This window comes from Triticum urartu, chromosome 7A (genome assembly GCF_056163025.1).
Source record: "Triticum urartu cultivar PI428250 chromosome 7A, HENAU_Tu73, whole genome shotgun sequence".
NCBI classification, from domain to species: domain Eukaryota; kingdom Viridiplantae; phylum Streptophyta; class Magnoliopsida; order Poales; family Poaceae; genus Triticum; species Triticum urartu.
The window spans coordinates 86,026,605-86,049,940 of record NC_141879.1 but is presented as its reverse complement, the minus strand read 5'-3'; the positions used below and the strand labels follow the sequence as shown (position 1 = coordinate 86,049,940).

At 44.7% G+C, this 23,336-nt stretch overlaps 1 protein-coding gene across 2 annotated transcripts; it reads right to left on the bottom strand.

Moving 5' to 3' along the window:
- Nucleotides 1–5,147: 5,147 nt before the first annotated feature.
- Nucleotides 5,148–8,601, bottom strand: LOC147958076 (uncharacterized). Of its 2 annotated transcripts, XM_087536155.1 has the most exons (7): nt 8,449–8,601; nt 7,932–8,038; nt 7,795–7,836; nt 7,042–7,472; nt 6,591–6,812; nt 6,206–6,497; nt 5,148–5,623 (listed from the first exon to the last, which is right to left on the bottom strand). In XM_087536155.1, the coding sequence occupies exons 5-7, from the start codon at nt 6,636–6,638 to the stop codon at nt 5,565–5,567; spliced, it is 399 nt and encodes a 132-aa protein (XP_087392281.1). In that variant the 5' UTR covers nt 6,639–6,812; nt 7,042–7,472; nt 7,795–7,836; nt 7,932–8,038; nt 8,449–8,601; the 3' UTR covers nt 5,148–5,564. The 2 variants fall into 2 exon arrangements, with proteins under 2 accessions (XP_087392281.1, XP_087392280.1); XM_087536154.1 differs by having other exon boundaries at nt 7,042–7,836.
- Between the last annotated feature and the right edge of the window lie 14,735 nt (nt 8,602–23,336).

Below are 23,336 nucleotides of genomic sequence, written 5' to 3'. Positions count from 1 at the left end.
ATTTCTTGAGCTGGATCATGAAGACTTTTTGAAGCCCTTCTTCTTAGTGAACTTCTGGAACTTCTTCACAAGCATAGCAAGTTCCTTTCCAATGTCTTCAGGGTCATCAGAACTGCAGTCAGATTCTTCTTTAGATGAGGAAACAACTTTTGCCTTCAAAGCGCGAGTTCGGCCATAGTTGGGACCATATATATCTCTTTTCTCAGATAACTGGAACTCATGTGTGTTAAGCCTCTCAAGTATATCAGACGGATCGAGTGTCTTGAAGTCAGGGCATTCTTGTATCATGAGGGCAAGGGTGTCAAAGGAGGTGTCAAGTGATCTCAGTAGTGTCTTGACGATTTCATGCTTGGTAATCTCAGTGGCGCCGAGAGCACGAAGCTCATTTGTGATGTCAGTGAGGCGATCAAACGTGAGCTGGACATTTTCATTGTCGTTTCTCTTGAAGCGATTGAAGAGGTTGCGAAGAACACTGATCCTTTGATCTCTCTGGGTTGAGACACCTTCGTTGACCTTGGACAGCCAGTCCCAGACTAGCTTTGATGTTTCCAGAGCACTCACACGACCATACTGTCCTTTGGTCAGATGACCACAGATGATGTTCTTGGCAGTAGAATCCAGTTGAATGAACTTCTTGACATCAACAGGAGTGACACCTTCACCAGTCTTGGGAACGCCGTTCTTGACGACATACCAGAGGTCGACATCAATGGCTTCAAGATGCATGCGCATCTTATTCTTCCAGTAGGGATATTCAGTTCCATCGAAGACGGGGCAAGCAGTGGAGACTTTGATTATCCCTGTAGTCGACATAGCTAAAACTCCAGGTGGTTAAACCAAATCACACAGAACAAGGGAGTACCTTGCTCTGATACCAATTGAAAGTGCAAGTTGTCGACTAGAGGGGGGTGAATAGGCGATTTTTATGAAAGTCTTCAAAACATGGAAGTTTCGAAGACAAACAAGAAATGATCCTATTAGTATGCAGTGGAAGACAAACTACACTAAGCAAGCCATAGTCAAGATTCAATTAAGTGAGACTACGAAGACAAATAGCAGCTAGGTAGTGAGGATCAGGATGGAAGATGGTATGAAGCCAAACAACAATAGTAGTCAAGCAATGAAGTCAAACAGGTACATCAAACATGCAATGACTTTACGAAGACAAACTCTAAGTAAAGAGAGGGAGAGGATAGAACCAGTCACTTGTTGAGGACACAGGATTTGTTGGACCAGTTCCAGTTGCTGTGACAACTGTACGTCTGGTTAGGGAGGCTGAGATTTAACTCAGAAGACCGCGTCTTCACCTTATTCCCCTTGAGCTAAGGACACCCAGTCCTCGCCCAATTACTCTAGTAAGTCTTCAAGGTAGACTTCCAAACCTTCACAAACTTCGTTCACCGGCGATCCACAATGACTCTTGGATGCTTAGAACGCGACACCTAACCGGCTGGAGGATTCACAGTCCTCAAGTGTAATAAGTCATCAGGTCACGCGGGCAGAAAGACTTCAGTGATGCCTAACACTCTTTGGCTCTGGGTGTTTGAGCTTTATCCTCGCAAGGATTTCTCTCTCTCAAAGGCTTCGGAGGTGGGTTGCTCTCAAACGACAAAAGCTGTGCACTAACTCTGAGCAGCCACCAATTTATGGTGTAGGGAGTGGGCTATTTATAGCCACTAGGCAACCCGACCTGATATGTCCGAAATGACCCTGGGTCACTAAGGAACTGACACGTGTTCCAACGGTCAGATTTCAAACACACACGGCAGCTTTACTTGGGCTACAAGCAAAGTTGACTCATCCAGCTCTGGATAAGGTTTGCTCTCATTGTCTTCGCTCGAAGACATAGGATTTGGGTTGAGCATCACTTTAGTCACTCTGACTTTGTTCACTTGGACCCCACTTAACAGTACGGTGGTTCCTATGACTCAACAAAGAAGAAAAGGAAACAACGAAATGACTCAGTCTTCGCGCTCCATAGTCTTCACTCAATGTCTTCTCATGTCATAGTCTTCAATATGAGTATCTTCTCATACCACCATTGTCGTCAATGTCTTCATACATTTTTAGGGGTCATCTCTGGTAGGTAAACCGAATCAATGAGGGACTACTACCTGTGTTATCCTGCAATTCTCACAAACACATTAGTCCCTCAACCAAATTTGTCGTCAATACTCCAAAACCAACTAGGGGTGGCACTAGATGCACTTACAGTTGGTCAGAAAAAGGCTAAGTTTACCCAAAGACAAGAAGCAACTAGAAATGATGTCGAAAGGGCATTTGGAGTTCTTCAGGCCCGTTTTTCAGTTGTTCATGGACCTGCTAAACAATGCGATCCGGAGACCTTGTGGGAGGTTATGACATGTTGTCTGATCATGCACAACATGATCGTCGAGAATGAGGGTGAGGATGCTGCCGCAACTCTTGAATTTGAGAACATGAGTGATCCTATCCAACTTCTGGACCAGAATTCAACCACATTTGAGGAGTTTATTCAAATGCGTCAACAAATTCGGCATCGACCAACTCACGAGTAGCTCAAGGAGGATAACAATGGGCGGTGAAAGGGGACAACAATGTTGGGATATAAAATATTTGAATTTTTTTAATTTTAACTAGTGCCGCATGCACCTATTTGAACATATGTGCCCTTTGCATGCGGCTCTTGATCGTGCGGACTGGAAAAAATAATCTATCAGGCCGGATGTATGCGGCTATGATTGGATGGCTGCCTCCCGCATCCGTGTGCCCTTTGCATGCGGCTACTTGATCGTGCGGACTGGGAAAAATAATCTATCAGGCCGGTTGTATGCGGTTACGATTGGATGGCTGCCTCCCGCATCCGTGTTCGCGTACTGATATGAATTTGATATGTGTTCGATATTTTGATGGTATGTATGTTGTGATTCCCTTAGTGGTGTCATGTGAACGTCGACTACGTGACACTTTACCATATTTGGGCCTAAGAGAATGCATTGTGGAGTAGTAAATAGATGGTGGGTTGCGAGAGTGACAGAAGGTTAAACCACCGTTTATGCGCTATTCCGTAAGGGACCGATTGGACCCAAAAGTTTAATGCTATGGTTAGAATTTATTCTTAATACTTTTTTCGTAGTTGCGGATGCTTGCGGGAAGGTTAATCATAAGTAGGAGGTTTATTCAAGTAAGAACAACACCTAAGCATTGGTCCACCATATCAAATTATCAAAGTAGCGAACACGAATCAAACCGAGATGATGAAAGTGACTAGATAAAATTCCCGTGTACCCTCAAGAATACTTTGCTTATCATAAGAGACCGTTTTGGCCTATCCTTTGCCTCAAAAGGATTGGGCTTACTGAAAACTACTTGCAGACATCCCCTTACTGAAAACTACTTGTCATTTCATTTTGCTCCTCGTTGGGTTCGACACTCTTACTTATCGAAAATAGCTACAATTGATCCCCTATACTTGTGGGTCATCATGTCTCCCTATGCACGCCCCACGTGACTCTCATTGGACCTTGGTGAAGCGTATTCTCCATTACATACGTGACACCATGTCCTTGGGACTCACCCTGACGGCCTCCGCCTCCACCGACCTCGTTGCCTACTCGGATGCCGACAGGGCCGGCTGCCCCGACACTCGGCGCTCCATGTCCGGCTATTGTGTCTACCTTGGGCCCTCATTGATCTCCTGGTCATCGAAGCGGCAGCCCACGGTCTCCCGCCCCAGCGCCGAGGCAAAGTATCGAGCCGTGGCTAACGCCGTGGCCGAGTGCTCTTGAATTCGTCAACTACTCCAGGAGTTGCTCTGTGATGTTCACAAGGCCACTCTTGTCTACTGTGATAACGTCAACGCGGTCTACTTCTCCGCCAACCCGGTGCACCATCGACGTACGAAGCATATTGAGCTCGACATTCACTTCGTGTGCGAGCAGGTTGCCCTTGGCCGTGTTCGAGTTCTGCACGTTCCGACGTCGCAATAGTTTGCTGATGTGATGACTAACGGATTGCCTACTCCCGTCTTCGAGGAGTTTCGGTCTAGTCTCCGTGTCTCCGACGACGCTTCGACTGCGGGGGGGGGGGGGGGGGGGGGGGGATGTTGAGTATATATTTTGTGTTGCATGTGTATTCGTGTTGTGGCCCACCTCCTAGTCCTGTAAAGTTGAGTTTGAGGCTTACTCTGTATTATATATATGTGCACCAGCACCCCATCAATACAACGACTATTGTATTGCAAACTCTCCGTCTAGAGGGACGTTAGATCGCGTGAATAGATTGTCGAGATTGTTTAGATCTGCCCCCACTCGTGCTTTTATAGGGGTAGAAGATAGTAGATGAATGAAGTGATGTGGTCCTTCACCTCTAAATCGAAAGGTTTTTGTTCTTTGTTGTGGTCTTGCTTACAATTTCGACAAAATATAGGTGGAGTAAAGAATCCCTTCTCCAACCGTTGAGTCTCTTCACCCTTAGTCAAACTTTCGTAAGTTTGGCCATGTATATAGAAAAATATATTAACATCTACCCCCTCGGTCTCTAAATATAAGACTTTGTAGAGTTTAAATATGGACTACATACGGATGTATATATACATATTTTAAAATGTAGATTCACTCATTTTGCTCTCTATGTAGTCTGCATTGGAATATCTAAAAGGCTTTATATTTAGGAACAAAGAGAGTATCAGACTACAACATCAAATAGCTCTCCTTAAAAGGCACAGCATCAGCCAAGATTTGAAGGGAGTTAACAAATGCCCTTCGTCGGCGCAGGATCGAAGGTAGGAAGAGCCCGAGAAGACCTTGTTCCAACATGCCATGGCCACCACCGCCTTGTATGTTGCCAGAGAAACAAAATTCAAGGAAAGAAAACTAGGAGGGGGACTGAGGCAGCGGCATGTAGAAAAGCTTTGGTGGCAGCGACTAGGGTTGGGAACCCCAGATAGAGTTTACTTTGGGGCATTTGCTTAAGCACGTTAGAATTGGAGGGTGGTAGATCGTGATTGCAGCCATAATATTGATCCGCATAACTAGAGGAATTTACACTATATTATGATGTATTGCTCACAAGTGCGTGCTGATCTACACTATCTGAAAACTAGTTTTTTTTTGAAAACTAGTTTAATTATCTTGCCACTATTGACGATTAGTCCACAACTCTCAAGCGATGCCTTGTTGACCACCATGGTCAACATTTGTTGTGTTTCCCCAAACTCATATAGTGCGAACAACTCATCAAGCTGATCAATCCTTTCTAAACAAAGGCTGATTAACCTTCCTAAGTTACAAGTAATGTAACAAGCATAGCAATTTTGACTTGATTTTTATATGGATATACAGAACTCCTTTCGTACTTCAAATCGCAAAACGAGCTTTTAGAACAACAATTGTGTGTATGCCTCTGTTCTTCACCATCACCTGCATCCTTGGTACTAATGCCTTCAGTTCACTTCCCTTCTTGAACTTTTATCTTACGAAAAGAAGTGTTCTCTACACTAATGTTCCAGCTTGTGCAGTCAGGTCATTCCTGGCTCCATCCAGAATTTTGCATTCCTCTGCTCCTCCAAACTAGCATTGTCAGCTTCATTTTCCTGCATCATTCCTTCTACACGTTTTACTGGGTGGCGAGATTTCTGCACCATCTGCATCAACTAGAAATTTTCAATAAATCATATTTACTGAACAGAGCACAGCACCAACTCAAATGATTTTGCATGTACAAAATATAAATGCGCTTTCCCATCGTCAAGACATAAGGCTTTGAGGTGGGACGTTGGGACCAACGCCATGTGGAAGGAGAAATAAACCGATTATAGTAGTTGTTTTATTAATATTTTTTACAAACCTAAAATATATTATTGAACATGATTAGCAACTAAAGCATACTGCATATTGAAGCAAGCACTTCAGGCCATCGATGTGTCTGAGAGTTTAGGGAAAGAGCTTAGGATTTCTTATATTCGTCAGCTTTTGAAGTTTAATAACACCTTGGCCCATATGACATGCTTCCATCATCCAAACTAGACTACACAGCTTACAGTAACTTCAGAGTTTTAGCGCTTTACTGATATTCTTCACAATCCACACAAAAATGTACACTGAAGAGTACCATGTTTTGACCTTGTTGATTGATTTTGAAGACTTCAACCATGAACTGATTAGCATATACGACATGATACACTGTCTTCACCAAGATCACACAACCAAGAGCTCAGTATTCTTACCTGTGATATGACATTGTTGGTTCGGTACTTCCAGGTCTACTGCTAAGCATGTATGGTCAACTTGCTGCATGGAGTCAACGCCATTTGTTGCAGCTTTCTCCATCACATCTTCGGTTTCCAGTGCTGCTTCAGCCTTCTTAAGCAAGTGGCGCAATTTCAACAGCACTTTGTCCACGTATTCACGGAAAGCAACAATGTCATCATAGATTTCCGAGATTGTGTCCCTGTCTAACAGATCTTCATATTTAGGTGCATCAAGCTTGATCAATTTAGCCTCCTCACGCGAGAACATCTGTAAACAAACATATACTTCAGTCTTCAGCCCAAATGAAAACTTTCCAGCATATGCATACTAAAATTTTGCAGACAAGAAAGTAAGATTCACCTCGAAAGCTTTGTCAAGTGGAAGAATATCAGCATTAGGATCGACCATTGTCTTCAACGCTGTTGCAAGTTTGACTAAATCCCAATCCTTTGCATCAAATAAAGAAATGGCCTTCAGATGCTTATCAAGACCAAGACTTCTGCGCAAGAACTTTGAATGTTCGTTTTCACGTAAATCAACATGATACACCTTGAGAGCCAGCTGAAGAATATCTTCATTAATCTGGATAAAAAATGAGCATTTGCTTAATCACTGAAAGGAACATGAAAAGGCAAAATTTTCTATAAGATGACTTGAACAGATTGAGTTCCTATGAATGCCTTTCATCACTGGTAAAGTGGGGGGCACGATGGATCAGAAAGGAGCATTACATGACAAGATAGCAATAAAGCAGAAAACATTGCATACTACTCCTATCAGAAAAGAGAAGGACAAAGCTTAGTAAGCTCACCCACTCTTGCTTGACATTATCAATGCCGTGTCAAGATAAAAGCATATCCAATCCTTTGCATATGAGGAGCTGGTCCGCTTTTGTGAACACAGATTGTTCTTGAGGGATTAAAAGAGGCATGAGATTCTGCATACCCCACATAATCTCCCTCACTATGTCATTGTACGAACAGGCTCGCCTCTGAAAAGAGGAATGGGTTATATTGTACTGTTGCATGTGCATGCATGAACAACTAGGGAGCTTTACACAGTTAGACAAACCAGATTCTCTTCGAGAATTGATTTATATTCAAGGCTTCCAACAATGATTAGTTCTCCAAGGAGGCAGTACTTGCAGATCAGTGAGATCATTCGGGGGCCTACTCGCCTGGTGGTGAGGTTGATGGCATCAGACTTATCCTTGAACCTACGGAAAGTATGCATCTTGAGGAACTGAGGAACAAGGGCAAAGCATGATTAGAGAGAAAAACACAAAGCTTACTCGTAATTATGCAATGTGTCTCCGTGAGATAGGATTGTGGCATTCTTAGCAACAGTATATCATGTGTGAGACTGAGTGGTCGAAATTAGTTTTGGGGTGTGCACACGTTCATGCACAATAGTATCATGTCTGCATGCTAATTAAGCTCCTAAATGATACTAGCGTACATACATAGATATAGTCTTATGAACTGATTTAGCAAACCCTAGAATGGCGAGTTTCACTCTAGTCTGAAGTGAAAGAAGAGGAAATAAAAATGGTGTCATGACTAACAAGTAAGTGCCAATAGTTGCCCACGAAGTAGGTCCAGGTGTCCTGCAGGGAAAGAGAAGAAGGTTAATCCATGGGACGGTGCTTGGCAATGGCATCATCAACGACATAGAAGAAACAAGAAATCACGTGGTGGTCACCTCAATATCTTTGTGGAGGTAGCGCATATCAAAAGTGAAAATTGCGAAGCCGGATGGTGTCTCGAATAGCATCTTGCAAAACCCTAGATTCTTCTTTTTATTTATTACTGGTAAATGGATGAAGCAAAACACAGATCAATCAAGCAAAGCGTAAGTAAGTAAGCGGTGGATCTGGGACTTTGGATTTAATAAATCCATCCAACTTTAAAAGGGTAAGACGTGAATAATCTGGGACTTTGGATTTAATAAATCCATCCAACTTTAAAAGGGTAAGACGTGAATAAAGTAAACAAAGATGTGCCGGCCCTAGCTAGCAAACGCATCGGAATGCAAATCGGGCACCCGCGATAATCGCCTCGCCGGTCCGGCTCACAACCCAATCCGCATGTACACCGAGGCAAAGGCTCGGATCTAGGTTTCATTGCTTGCCCTAACGATTCCAGATTTGCTCCGGCACAGCGTTGGAGAGAGAGAGAGACGCCGGGCGAGGGTAGAGGGGATAGTTGAGGCGACTTACGAAAGTTGGTGACGGGCGGAAAAACAGGGTGAGGCATGGTGGTCGATCGCGAGCATCAGGCAGAAAGGAACGAAGGAACGATGTGCGGCGGGGTGGGGAATCGAATCGAGTTATATTAGGGAGGGGAATTGGTATTTGGTAATTGGAGCGGAGGGCTAAACCTTCCCTTCTCTCGCGAGGAGTCCCAGAGAAGGAACGCTCGATCGAATTTTTTTCCTTTACTTTTTCTTTTTCTATTTTCTGTTTGTTTCTTTCTTCCCTCTATTTTTCCTCGGAAATGTTAACACCCACACGTGTGGGCGTTGACCATCTTGACCACATGCATCCATCACCGTCCAGTACTATATGCACGAATCTTGGCGCAATCTGGCTGATTTTCTGTGCCACGTAGGACAAGGCGCGTGTGTGGTGTGTGACATAGTTCGCCTGCACGTTGGTTGCCCCCCCTCCCCCGCGGTCAGCGGTTGCCACTCGGGGGCGTGCGGTGGAACTGCTATGCGCCCGCACGTCACGCGCCGACCGTGGTTGACGTCAAACACGTCGCGCACTTCGCCCGCCTCCCCCTCACGGTTCCATTTACTCATCCCCACAGTTACTCGCACAACCCACTTCACATTTCAGACGATTGGAGGAGAAGACGAGGGGAGAAGGCGACGGCGGAGGCGGAAGAGTCGACGGCGTTCGCGGCCGTCGGTGGTGCTCGCCGGACCGGAGCGGCTTCGCCGGAGCGCCTACAGATTGAAGGTAATGCTCGCTCCCACTCTCACAATCCTTGCCTGCATTTTTCTCCCCTTCCCTCCGTGTTCGATGCTTTGCTCGAGATTCGTAGAGATTCAGGCGATTTGGCGATGCGCCGGCATTCCCGCCGGTGGCGGAGTCCTGTGTTTGCCGTTTTCGGTGGCACTGGGCAGTTTTGTCGCCGCCGCAGTGGCGGTCTCGCCGGCGTGGTTCTCCCTGTCCGAAGACACACACTGGTTGTGCCTTGGGATTGGGCCGTTGTTTTCCGATATGATAGTTGCGCATTGCTTCGAATTGGTATTTGCGATCAGTTCGGGGAGAATTTTGGGGATGAATTTCAAGTCATTATAGTTGCCATTGAACCCTAGATCTTGTTAGTTGTTTTTCAAAATGTAGTATGAAGGCAAACGTGGTGGTTTGAGTAACTATCATGACTGTATGGCAACTAATTTCCTGAATGACTGTGATAGTTGCCACAAACATGCTTTTCCATGCGGTAACTAATTTCTTGAATGATTGTGATAGTTGCCACAAACATGCTTTTCCATGTGGCAACTAATTTCCTGAATGACTGTGATAGTTGCCACAAACATGCTTTCCATGTGGCAACTAATTTTTGCTGAATGATTGTGATAGTTGCCACACTGTAGGAATGGTAAAGTGTAGTAAATCGGTAGTCACTGCAGTTTCAGCAACCAATTGCACTAGATGGCAACTAATCTGCACATCAACTGTGTCTGTTGCCACTTGGATAGTATATTCTTGTGGCAAATAGACTGTGAACACACTGTGGCTGTTGCCATGTTGTAGACAGGATAATGTGGCAAATTGGCTGCATAACATGGCAACTAATTTGCACATCAATTGTGCCAGATGCCATATATATGCTTTCCATGTGGCAAGTATTTTTCTGAACACAGCATGTCTGTTGCCATGTTACAGTCAGTATAATGTGGCAAATTCATTGTACGGCAGACGCAATTTTCGTGTTTTGCCATGATGACTTGTGATATCTGAACACACTGTGGCAATTTCAGGTTGTTCATTAGATGTTTTTCATCGCTTTTTTGAATTCTGTGTTGCATTTTAACATGACAATTTCAACCTAGCACATTTTTGCCATTGAACACATGGCAAGTCATTGTTATATGAGGACAAGGTGTGAGCTGCCACATCTTAGGTTTGTGCAGTGGAGGATTTTGTGACTTTCTTTCGTGCTATCTTGTGCTAACATGGCAACTTCAACATTTTCTTTTTAAGTGCATTTATGATATGTACATTTTTTTCAAATGTAACCAATGTGCTTAATTGCCACATTTATGTTTTCGACAATCATAGGGGGGTGCGTGCGTGTTCATGTGATATTTTGCATTCACTAGTTGACATTTTCACTCGAGCCCATGCGGCAAGGACATTCTGTTAGGTGGCAACTGCTTACTTCCTGCATTTTCATTTTCACCGTGACAATTTGGTCTGTTCTTACCTCAGCAGAATGGCTCGCGGCGATCATCAAAATGATGATGATGATTTCATGGATCCACCACAGCAGAATCGGGCAACTGGACGGAGAAAAGAGGGCGATGAGGTAACTGTCCACACACCCTCTTCCTCCTGCATATGTTATTGGTTGCCACCTCGAGCTTGCAGTCGTCTGTCATGAACTAAAATTTCATGATAGTGAAAACATGGCAACAACTGATCATTTGTCTATTTTTTGCAGAAGAAGAAACGTACTCGCAACAGGGCCTCCCAGGAACGAATGACTTCATTGACTGACAGATTTACCAATGATCAGAAGGGAGCTGCTGCTGAGATGGGTATGCAGGCTCTGATGAATGTCTGGTGCATGAATCTAGTCAACCCTGTATGCGACTGGCTTGGTGAGATTTACGACCCCGCCTCTAGGGAATTTGTGATTCCGGGACATGGAAGACTGCCGTTGAACGAGGAATCCGTGTTCTGCACTTTGGGTGTGCCCCGTGGACAAATCAAAGTCCCGTATGAGGTCAATAACAAGATCGAGGAAGCGTTGTTCCCCCGTTTGTTTCCTCGGTTGGAATCCATGCCGAACACGTCTGTACTGGCAGATTCGCTGCAAGCCATGACAACCCATGGCGAGGTTTTCAAGATGAAACTACTCATGTACCTCATCTCAGCCGTTTTCGCGCCGACCACTTCTCTTCGCCCAAGCAACAAATGCTTCCCCATCCTGGTGAATGATCTATCTTTACTACATTATTTTCCTTCAAGTTTTTTGCTCCGATGTCATGTGCAAGCTAGTCACTGCCAGTGTTTTTTGATGTTTTTTTCCATTTGATTTCTGATGCGGCAACTCGTTGTCCTGAAAATTGTGCGGTGCAGGCAAAACTGAAAGATGTGAAGAACATGAATTGGTGTAAGTTCATTGCCGACTTCCTGCATGATGCATTCTCAAGCAAGATGTACCAGAAGGGTTGTCGACTGCATTTAATGGTATTTTTTTACCAGTCCTTTCTGTGAACACTCTTTTTAACACCTTTTATTCATGCATGGCAACCTGATCATGACAATATGGCAACTGCCATCATGACAATATGGCAACTACCATCATACTATGATGGCAACTGCCATCATGACAATATGGCAACTGCCATCACACTATGATGGCAACTAGCACAAAAAAATGGCAACTTCTTCTTTTTCTCTTTTCATGCACTTCAACTTGATGATCGTAGGAACATATATTATCCTGTTTTTTCGCAAAATACCATGATCGCAACTGATATTTCTTTCTTTTTAAAATTGTTATACATCAGCTCATGTACGTCGACTGGCTTGATCTGTCCACTGTGGATTTCACTGGGACAGGAGGCCCTCCGCCTACGCACAAGTTTGCTGTTTCTGCGTGGACTATCGATGCTGTCAAGGCTGTGCTTGCTGCAGACAGGGTAACTGATACCAAATATGGAAAACTGCAGGTTAGTTCTGGTTTCTTTCTCTACACGGCATTCTTACAAATTTTTGCGGCATAACATCTCGTCATGTGGCAACCGTCTGTGGTTAACAAGAGATGACTACCTTTCTTAGCCATGACTGTCTGCGTATGGTATCCATGTCTCACTCCACATGGCAACTCTGTCATTCATGCTGAAACTTATATTCGCGTCTTCTTTTTTTGTTATATTTTGCAACACATGAACTGCTAGTCAGTGTTCATCATTCTCTCTCTTACATCCTAGCTATTTTTTTTGGTTTTTTCCAGCTGATGGCCAAGCATGCTATAGACTATAGCGTGTTTGGGGGGCCTCAAAACTTTGGAAAGTGGATGGACGTGCACTCAGCTCCGTCTTGCCCTACTGAGGTAATCAAAGATATATATCTATGGTTGCCTTGGATTATTTTTGATGTCGTGCAAGTGACTGTAATATGGTTGGTTATTGCTGCTTCTTGTTTCGTGCACAGGCGAGGGCACCTGTTGAGCATCTAATTGGGAAGTTTGCATCCGGAATGACCGGCTTGCTCGAGAAGTTGGTTGAGGGGTGGACGTCCCTTAATGGCTCCGACAGCGACGCGGTTGCGAGGCAGTTCACTACATTTGTCCCAGAACAGACACATCGGCCAACTGGTTGCCGTGGCCGGTATGACTACAACAGTTCCCAAGAGCTTGCTGACACACAAGATGAACTAGATGGAGACGCTGGTCTCAGCAAGGATGACGACGATGACATGGAGAACGTGCAACAGGACAACGATGATGATGAACATGTTGAAGTTCGTGCAGGTGGTAAGAAGGGCAAGGATGCACCAGATGTCCCCCCACCAGAGAAAGTCAAAGAACATACGGCTGTGAGAGGCGAGGGGGTGTTGCCATCAAAGAGGGGGAGGGCTCCAGAGGATGTTGGGCAGGGTTCTCCTGGCAAGAGGTCTAGGACCGATCCCGTAGCTGTTAGGAGGAGGTTTGACTTTAATTTTAGTTTTTTTGTTTTGTCTATATTTTTGGAATAGACTGATCCCTTTTTGCATTTGTTTTTGCTAAGCGCGGCAACGAGTTTGCTGTCTGACAATTGCCACCTTTTTTTCCTCCATCTTATACGTGCAGTGAGGCGACAGCTGGTGGACGAGCAGTTACGAAGAAATAGGCACCAACGCCAACCCGTGTTTCTGCTCGGTTGAAGAAAGGTGCCCCCATTGCTAGTGACACCCCTTCCACCAGGTCACCTCCCCGTACGACGACGTCCAACACCGGGGATCCTGTCGTGTTACCAGACCTGAGAAAGCCAGTCAAGAAGTAGGTTTTCCATGTGCTTTCATTGACATAGCGCTATATTTTTGATTTTTCAATGCATCCGTTCAGCTTGCCACATGGGCTTCTGTCATCGTCCCCACATGGCAACTGCTGTTTTTCTAATGATTTCCTTCCTTTTTAACTGCATGGCAACTCCTGCTTGTTTTTTACATGGCAACTACTATCTAGGCCAAATGGCAACTCTTATTGTACCTACATGGCAACTGCCATCTTTCCATTGGCTTGTGTGCTCATCCCATACCTAGTTTTGAAATTGCATTCCTGGCAGATCAAACATTTTTATCATTCTTCAAGTTGGCTAGCATGGCAACTCTTGCTGGATTTGCATGGCAACTGCTAACTATGCCACATGGCAACTCATATTCCCCTTACATGGCAACTACCAGCTTTTACACCCATTTTTCATTTTTTTTAGATTTATACCATGGCAAATATTTTTTTTTTCATTTTTAATACCTTTTTCATGTGCTTTCTTTTTTGCAGGGTGAAGAAGACTACTACACGCGGGGCCAAGCATATCATTAGGGACCCACTCGAACGCCTTCATTCAAAGTTGTCAACAGGGGGCAACTCAGATGTTCATGAGGCGCCAGTTGACAAAACTGCTGCTGCACCGTCAACTGTTCCCACTAACTGTGACGCAAGTGGCCGACCATCTCCGCTGGTTGCAGATGTGCAGGTTAGAACAACAGGCATCAGTACATCGGGGAGTGACGAGTCGGTATCTATCAGGACAGCTGAAATATTGCCAACTCTTCTGGCAATGAAGGATGCTACTGTGAGCCATGCCACCCCATCAGCAAGCGTTGAAGTGGACGCTCCCGAGACCAACATAAGCAAGGAAGATTCCCGCTCATCTGACACTGATTCCAAGCGCATGCGTGGTGGCACTCCTGTGTCCACGACAGAAGTGGCTGAGGCGGCAGTTAATAATGATATGCCATCTACAGGTGAGAGTCTTGGCACAACAGCTCCAGCTCCTGTCAGTGCAGATACTGCTAAGGCGACTGTTTCGCGTGCTGGTCTTCCACCAAGGCGTCGTAGCCCCCGCAAGCAATCAACAGACATACCCAATGCACCAGCTGTAACTAGGAGCAGCAGAGATGAGTCTGGTTATGTTCCTGCGTCCACACTGTTCCCGCCACCTGCCAAAAGCAATGTGATGGAGAAACCGGAAGACCGGAGCACAACTGATGCAGGTGTCAAGCCGGGCACGAGTGACGCAGGTGAACGCCCGGAGCAGACTGCACCTTTACCCGCAGTGGAAATCCCCAGCTTAAATATGCGCACTTCTAGGCTCCCAGTCAATGTTGGTGTCCCCTACAGCCCAAATAAGAAGATTGTTAAGGAAGCTGATGCTGATACCGCTGACAACACGCCCCGCCCTACAAATAAGCCCGATCATTCTGTAGCGGTCGATTCAGATATGTTTGTTGACCTTTCACCCTTGGATTCTGCCCCGCAAGTTATTCGCGGTCCGGCCAGTAGGCATGAGAGGCACCCAATGGCCTTCACCCCACCGAGCTTCAGCATTGGCATCAGTCAAGATCAACCAGTGGTGCCAGATCCTATGCCAGTTGCCTTTGCTTTCCCAGGAGGCATGCCCGCAATGATGGCGCAGCCAATGGTCGAGGGCAGGAAGGCTGTCAAGTTCGCAGAGCCAATCGTCCAAGGTACATTTCTTATGTGCTTATCATTTTCTTGTATACATCTGTGTAGTCTGACTTTTGTCCCAAGCATTTTTTGGGGGTTCTCACTTGTGATGGCAACTTTTATGTGATGACATGGCAACTGGATTTGCTGCACCATGTCACCTACATTTTTTTGTTGCCATGCTGCATTTTACATTCGGCAATCACATGGCAACTGAAGTTGATTCAACATGGCAACTGTAGTTGTTGTCACATGGCAACTACAGTGCAATACACATGGCAACTGGATTTGCTGCACCATGTCACCTGTATTTTTGTTTCCATGCTGCATTTTCCATTCGGCAAGCACATGGCAACTGGAGTTAACACAACATGGCAACTGTAGTTGCTGTCACATGGCAACTACAGTGCACTACACATGGCAACTGGATTTGCCTCCACATCGCAACTCCCTACTTTTGTACCTACATTTCACATCATGCACCCTATCTTTTCACATTCCATTTGTTTTGTTTTCCAGGTATCCTAACCCACTTTTTTGATCCTTGGAGGCACCCCTGAGGAGATTTCACCGTCACTTGATGAAGCTAACCACAGGATCGAGGAGGCAACATTGTAGAGGAGGTCCTCACGAGGTCAGGGGCAATCAAGTTCAAATGTGCCTGCAGATACGGTATCTGAGGATACCATTAGGAGTGCCACCCCTAGTTCTGTGAGGCAGCAGAGGGTAGTTCACCCACCTCCCGCGGAAGACTACGAGCCCGAAGATTCAACAAGGAAGACATAGCTATAAGTGAATGTTGTAGAGGACAGAACACTAGCATGTATATATCAGAAAACAATCAAATCAACATAGTGAAGATAATCATGAAAGCAAGTTGAGATTGAAGAAAAACCAAATGTGAAAACATATCAAATGTAACGCCATGAGTGAAACACTTCAAAAAAAATTGGTGGTGGCGTTACCCACCGTATAGGAAGTATTAGACCCAGACACGGTGCACAATTATCGTGGCGCTCCGAAGTCAAATTCCACATTAATGTATTCACTTAGAATGTAAGTCTTCATTGATTGAAGATATACTTTACTTCGTGTGCTGCACATATAAGTCATCAACATGCATGAGGGTTAGGATGTGTGCCTGATCACAGGACATTTGAGGATTCCAAGATATTTAGCTCACACCGTAACTTGCAAAACCTTTTCTCATCCAAGGGCTTTGTGAAGATATCTGCCAGTTGCTCTTCAGTGTTGACGTGAATGATATCAATATCTTTCTTCATGACATGATCTTTGAGGAAGTGATGACGAATTTCAATGTGCTTTGTCTTCGAGTGCTGGACTGGGTTGTTGGCAATCTTGATGGCGCTTTCGTTGTCGCAGAAGAGAGGTACTTGTTTCAGATTGATGCCATAGTCCTTGAGAGTTTTCTTCATCCATAGAAGCTGAGCGCAGCAAGATCCAGCAGCAATGTATTCAGATTCAGCAGTGGAGAGTGATACACAGTTCTGCTTCTTTGAAGACCAACAGACAAGTGATCGTCCCAGAAAGTGACATGTGCCTGATGTAGACTTGTGATCCACCTTGTCACCAGCATAATCAGCATCCGAGAATCCAACCAGATCAAATTCGGAGCCCTTTGGATACCATAATCCTAGTGTTGGGGTGTAAGCCAAATATCGAAGAATTCGCTTCACAACTAAGTGATGCGATTCCTTTGGTGCCGCTTGGAATTGAGCACACATGCAAACACTAAGCATAATATCTGGCCTAGATGCACATAGGTAAAGTAAAGAACCAATCATGGAGCGGTATACCTTTTGATCAAACTATTTACCATTGTCGTCGGGACCCAGATGATGTTTGGCTGGCATTGGCGTCGTGTAACCTTTGCAATCTTGCATTCCAAACTTCTTCAGGCAATCTTTGAGGTATTTTTCTTGAGATATGAAGATGACATTCCTTTTCTGACGAATTTGAAGACCGAGGAAGAACTTCAGCTCACCCATCATGGACATCTGATATTGCTCTTGCATCATGTATCAAAACTCATCACTGTATTTTTGATTGGTGCAGCCGAAGATAATATCATCCACATAGATTTGACACACAAACAGTTCACCATCATATGTCTTCGTGAAGAGTGTGGGATTGAGGGATCCAGGTTTGAAGCCTTTGCTCTTCAGGAAGTCTTTGATCGTATCATACCAAGCGCGAGGAGCTTGTTTGAGGCCATACAGTGCTTTGTTTAGCTTGTACACCATATCAGGATGTTTTAGATCTTCAAAGCCAGGAGGTTGTGCGACGTATACTTCTTCTTCAATCTTGCCGTTGAGAAATGCACTCTTCACATCCATTTGATATAGCAAGATGTTGTGATGGTTAGCATAGGCTAGCAATATGCGAATAGCTTCAAGCCTAGCCACAGGAGCAAATGTTTCATTGAAGTCAATCCCTTCAACTTGAGTATATCCTTGAGCGACGAGACGTGCCTTGTTTCTAACGACTTGACCATGCTCATCTTGCTTGTTTCTATATATCCATTTTGTGCCTATAATGTTATGCTTGTGAGGGTCAGGACGCTTGACAAGTTCCCAAGCATTGTTCAGCTTGAACTGTTGAAGCTCTTCTTGCATAGCTTGAATCCATTCAGGTTCCATAAAGGCTTCAACAACTTTCTTGGGTTCTGTTATTGACACAAAGGCAAAGTTCCCACAGAAATTTGCTAACTGTGTTGCTCTTGAGCGAGTAAGTGGACCAGGTGCATTGATGCTATCAATGATCTTCTCAATCTGTACTTCATTTGCAACACGAGGATGAACTGGACGAAGACTTTGCTCTTGCTGATTATTGTCATTATTGGGAGGATTGTCTTCAGGCTGAGCATTGTCTTCAGGTTGGTTAGGTGCAGAAATGATAAGTTCCTCTTCAAGCTGTGCTTTAGAAGGCATGATTTAACCAGTTCCCATTAGCTTGATAGATTCGCTGGGTGGAGCTTCGTCTAGTGTGCTTGGCAGGAGCTCTCTTTGTGAACCATTGGTTTCATCAAACCGCACGTCCACAGTTTCGACGATTTTGTAAAGATAGAGATTGAAGACTCTGTAAGAGTGCGAGTCCTTTCCGTAACCGAGCATGAAGCCTTCGTGAGCTTTAGGTGCAAATTTTGATTTGTGATGTGGATCCTTGATCCAGCACCTAGCTCCAAATACTCTGAAGTAACTGACATTTGGCTTCTTGCCAGTGAGGAGCTCATAGGATGTTTTATTCAGAAGCTTATGGATGTAAACACGGTTGATGACATGACATGCTGTATCAATAGCTTCAGGCCAGAACTTTCTTGGTGTCTTGTATTCGTCGAGCGTTGTTCGAGCCATCTCAATGAGGGTTCTGTTCTTGCGCTCTACGGTGCCATTTTGCTGAGGTGTGTATGGAGCAGAGAACTCATGAGTGATTCCCATTGTATCCAGATAAAGATCAAGTCCGGTGTTCTTGAACTCAGTGCCGTTGTCACTTCTGATATGCTTGATCTTGACGCCATAATTGTTCATGGCTCGATTGGTGAAGCATCTGAAGACATCTTGCACTTCAGTCTTGTAGAGAATTATGTGCACACATATATATCTTGAGTAATCATCAACAATGACGAAGCCATAGAGACAAGCAGTTGTTGTGAGGGTAGAGTAGTGAGTAGGGCCAAATAAGTCCATGTGTAGCAGCTCGAAGGGTTGAGATGTAGTCATGATTGTCTTCGAGGGATGCTTGGCCCTCGTCATTTTTCCAGCTTCGCAGGCACTACACAAATGATCATTCTTGAACTTGATGCCCTCGATGCCTATGACATGCTTCTTCTTGGCGAGAGTGTGTAAGTTCCTCATGCCAGCATGCCCCAGCCTCTGATGCCAGAGCCAGCATTCTGAAGCTTTTGCAAGAAGACATACGACAAGCTGTGGACCTTGCTTTTACCAGTGTCAGCAAAGGTGATGTGACTCTTGTCAGATGGACGTAAGGTTGAGTCCATGAGAAGACTTCGATCTCCAGTCATATGATTAGTGCATCCTCTGTCCATAATCCATTCTGAAGCATGAGGTGTCATACCCTACAGTACAGTCAGGGGGGTAGGCCTCACCAAGAGATGTGTGAAGCATAAACATTTGACGGGCAAGAGGATTATTGAAGCTCAGATCAAGATTAGGACTGATAGGATGAATGTCAAATGATTCAGGAACAAAATACATAGTGAGACCATTTGGGCATTTGATCTTGTGCCCTACAAGATGTTTTAGGTCCCCAGCAATAGCATCAGATGCCTTTGATTTTCGGCTGGAGACCTTTCCCTGCAAAAAGAAAGTTAATTCTTCTTAACCACCCACATCTTCAGGGGTGGCTTAGAAGCAATGAGTCTAAGTGCAGCATCTGAGAACTTCGGCTTTGGAGCCCTAGCAAATAGCCTTGCAGGAGATGAATGATACTCATATGAATAAGCAGAAAAGTTCTTAGTTCTATGAACATAGCGGTTTGAAGACACGCACTCATATTCATAAGTTTGAGTATGGTTTCCCTGCAAAACATTGGCATTAGGGTGACTCAGGTGAGTCATGTGTCTTCTTCCCAGGTGGTGTCATGATGACATTCACGGGAAGATTCTCAAGACAGCTTTTGGGAGCCAGATCTTCTTCATAGGTGGCCCATTCCTGCAATTAGTACCAATATACCTGGCAAACACTTCACCATTCTAATTCTTGAACTGCTTATAGTTTGCATCAAAGGATTCATCAATGATAATAGGGTTAGCACAGGTAAAGCCAGATAAGGTGGATGGATCCACTGAAGGTCCCTTTGCAGCAACCCATGTGGTTTTGGGGTACTGCTCAGGCTTCTAGTAGGAACCATCAACATTCATTTTCCTCTTGAACCCAACACCCTCTTTCCTAGGGTTTCGGTTCAGAATCTGCTTTTTGAGGACATCGCACAGTGTCTGATGCCCTTTCAGACTTTTATACATCCCTGTTTCAAGCAATGTCTTCAACCTAGCATTTTCATCGGCAATAGTAGTGGTATCCTCCATAGAGGGGTTAGTTACCACATCAGTAGTTGAAGACAATGCAACAGTAGCAGCAGTAGAACATTCAGCAACAGAGGTAGCGTTGTCACGCTCAAGGCATTTTAGACATGGTGGTTCAAATCCATCCTGAGCAGGACTGATCTGTTGAGCGCGAAGTGACTCATTCTCTCTTTGAAGATCTTCATGAGCCGCTCTCAATTTCTCAAGCTCTTGCTTCCTTTGAAGATAATCATAGGAGAGCTTTTCATGAGTGGTTGAGAGCGTTTCATGACGACTTTCAAGTTCTTGGTACTTGGCATGAAGATTTTTTATGTCTTCAACTAAGGACTGTGAACGGGTCATTTCCGCGTCCAACAGGTCATTGCTTTTGTCTAACAGTTTTTGAGTATGTTCCATAGCTTTTTGTTGTTCAGTTGCAATTTTAGCAAGTGTTTTGTAGCTGGGTTTGGATTCACAATCAGAGTCATCTTCACTTGATGTTTGAAAGTAAGCATCATGTGATTTTACCTTGGCACCACATGCCATGAAGCAGTAGGTGGGAGCAGAGTCGTCCTTGTCATTAGCGTTAGTGTTGGTGTGGAAGTCATTGTCTTAAGTGTTGAAGATGGACTTGGCAACATAGGCGGTGGCTAGAGCCAGACTTGCAACACCAGGGTCGGACTCCTCCTCACACACCACCTCCGCCTCCTCAGAAGCAGACTCCTCCTCTGAATCCATCTCCTTGCCAAAAAAAGCACGAGCCTTGCCAGATGAGCTCTTCTTATGAGATGAAGACTTGGAAGAAGAGTTTGAAGATTTCTTCTTCTTCTTGTTGTCATCAGAATCATATTCCTTGCTCTTCTTCTTCTTCTCATTGTCCCAAAGTGGACACTCAGAGATATAGTGTCCAGGTTTCTTGCACTTGTGACATGTTCTCTTCTTGTAGTCATGAGTGGAAGCTTCATCATTTCTTGAGCTGGATCATGAAGACTTTTTGAAGCCCTTCTTCTTAGTGAACTTCTGGAACTTCTTCACAAGCATAGCAAGTTCCTTTCCAATGTCTTCAGGGTCATCAGAACTGCAGTCAGATTCTTCTTTAGATGAGGAAACAACTTTTGCCTTCAAAGCGCGAGTTCGGCCATAGTTGGGACCATATATATCTCTTTTCTCAGATAACTGGAACTCATGTGTGTTAAGCCTCTCAAGTATATCAGACGGATCGAGTGTCTTGAAGTCAGGGCATTCTTGTATCATGAGGGCAAGGGTGTCAAAGGAGGTGTCAAGTGATCTCAGTAGTGTCTTGACGATTTCATGCTTGGTAATCTCAGTGGCGCCGAGAGCACGAAGCTCATTTGTGATGTCAGTGAGGCGATCAAACGTGAGCTGGACATTTTCATTGTCGTTTCTCTTGAAGCGATTGAAGAGGTTGCGAAGAACACTGATCCTTTGATCTCTCTGGGTTGAGACACCTTCGTTGACCTTGGACAGCCAGTCCCAGACTAGCTTTGATGTTTCCAGAGCACTCACACGACCATACTGTCCTTTGGTCAGATGACCACAGATGATGTTCTTGGCAGTAGAATCCAGTTGAATGAACTTCTTGACATCAACAGGAGTGACACCTTCACCAGTCTTGGGAACGCCGTTCTTGACGACATACCAGAGGTCGACATCAATGGCTTCAAGATGCATGCGCATCTTATTCTTCCAGTAGGGATATTCAGTTCCATCGAAGACGGGGCAAGCAGTGGAGACTTTGATTATCCCTGTAGTCGACATAGCTAAAACTCCAGGTGGTTAAACCAAATCACACAGAACAAGGGAGTACCTTGCTCTGATACCAATTGAAAGTGCAAGTTGTCGACTAGAGGGGGGTGAATAGGCGATTTTTATGAAAGTCTTCAAAACATGGAAGTTTCGAAGACAAACAAGAAATGATCCTATTAGTATGCAGTGGAAGACAAACTACACTAAGCAAGCCATAGTCAAGATTCAATTAAGTGAGACTACGAAGACAAATAGCAGCTAGGTAGTGAGGATCAGGATGGAAGATGGTATGAAGCCAAACAACAATAGTAGTCAAGCAATGAAGTCAAACAGGTACATCAAACATGCAATGACTTTACGAAGACAAACTCTAAGTAAAGAGAGGGAGAGGATAGAACCAGTCACTTGTTGAGGACACAGGATTTGTTGGACCAGTTCCAGTTGCTGTGACAACTGTACGTCTGGTTAGGGAGGCTGAGATTTAACTCAGAAGACCGCGTCTTCACCTTATTCCCCTTGAGCTAAGGACACCCAGTCCTCGCCCAATTACTCTAGTAAGTCTTCAAGGTAGACTTCCAAACCTTCACAAACTTCGTTCACCGGCGATCCACAATGACTCTTGGATGCTTAGAACGCGACACCTAACCGGCTGGAGGATTCACAGTCCTCAAGTGTAATAAGTCATCAGGTCACGCGGGCAGAAAGACTTCAGTGATGCCTAACACTCTTTGGCTCTGGGTGTTTGAGCTTTATCCTCGCAAGGATTTCTCTCTCTCAAAGGCTTCGGAGGTGGGTTGCTCTCAAACGACAAAAGCTGTGCACTAACTCTGAGCAGCCACCAATTTATGGTGTAGGGAGTGGGCTATTTATAGCCACTAGGCAACCCGACCTGATATGTCCGAAATGACCCTGGGTCACTAAGGAACTGACACGTGTTCCAACGGTCAGATTTCAAACACACACGGCAGCTTTACTTGGGCTACAAGCAAAGTTGACTCATCCAGCTCTGGATAAGGTTTGCTCTCATTGTCTTCGCTCGAAGACATAGGATTTGGGTTGAGCATCACTTTAGTCACTCTGACTTTGTTCACTTGGACCCCACTTAACAGTACGGTGGTTCCTATGACTCAACAAAGAAGAAAAGGAAACAACGAAATGACTCAGTCTTCGCGCTCCATAGTCTTCACTCAATGTCTTCTCATGTCATAGTCTTCAATATGAGTATCTTCTCATACCACCATTGTCGTCAATGTCTTCATACATTTTTAGGGGTCATCTCTGGTAGGTAAACCGAATCAATGAGGGACTACTACCTGTGTTATCCTGCAATTCTCACAAACACATTAGTCCCTCAACCAAATTTGTCGTCAATACTCCAAAACCAACTAGGGGTGGCACTAGATG

What these genes read in the sequence shown, in the direction of transcription:
- LOC147958076 (XM_087536154.1), bottom strand. Translation starts at nt 6,638, where the DNA reads ATGGTCGATCCTAATGCTGATATTCTTCCACTTGACAAAGCTTTCGAG. An exon ending in CACTTGACAAAGCTTTCGAG is followed by an intron (nt 6,498 to 6,590) that starts GTGAATCTTACT and finishes GTTTGTTTACAG; the next exon opens with ATGTTCTCGCGTGAGGAGGC. An exon ending in CCAACAATGTCATATCACAG is followed by an intron (nt 5,624 to 6,205) that starts GTAAGAATACTG and finishes TAGTTGATGCAG; the next exon opens with ATGGTGCAGAAATCTCGCCA.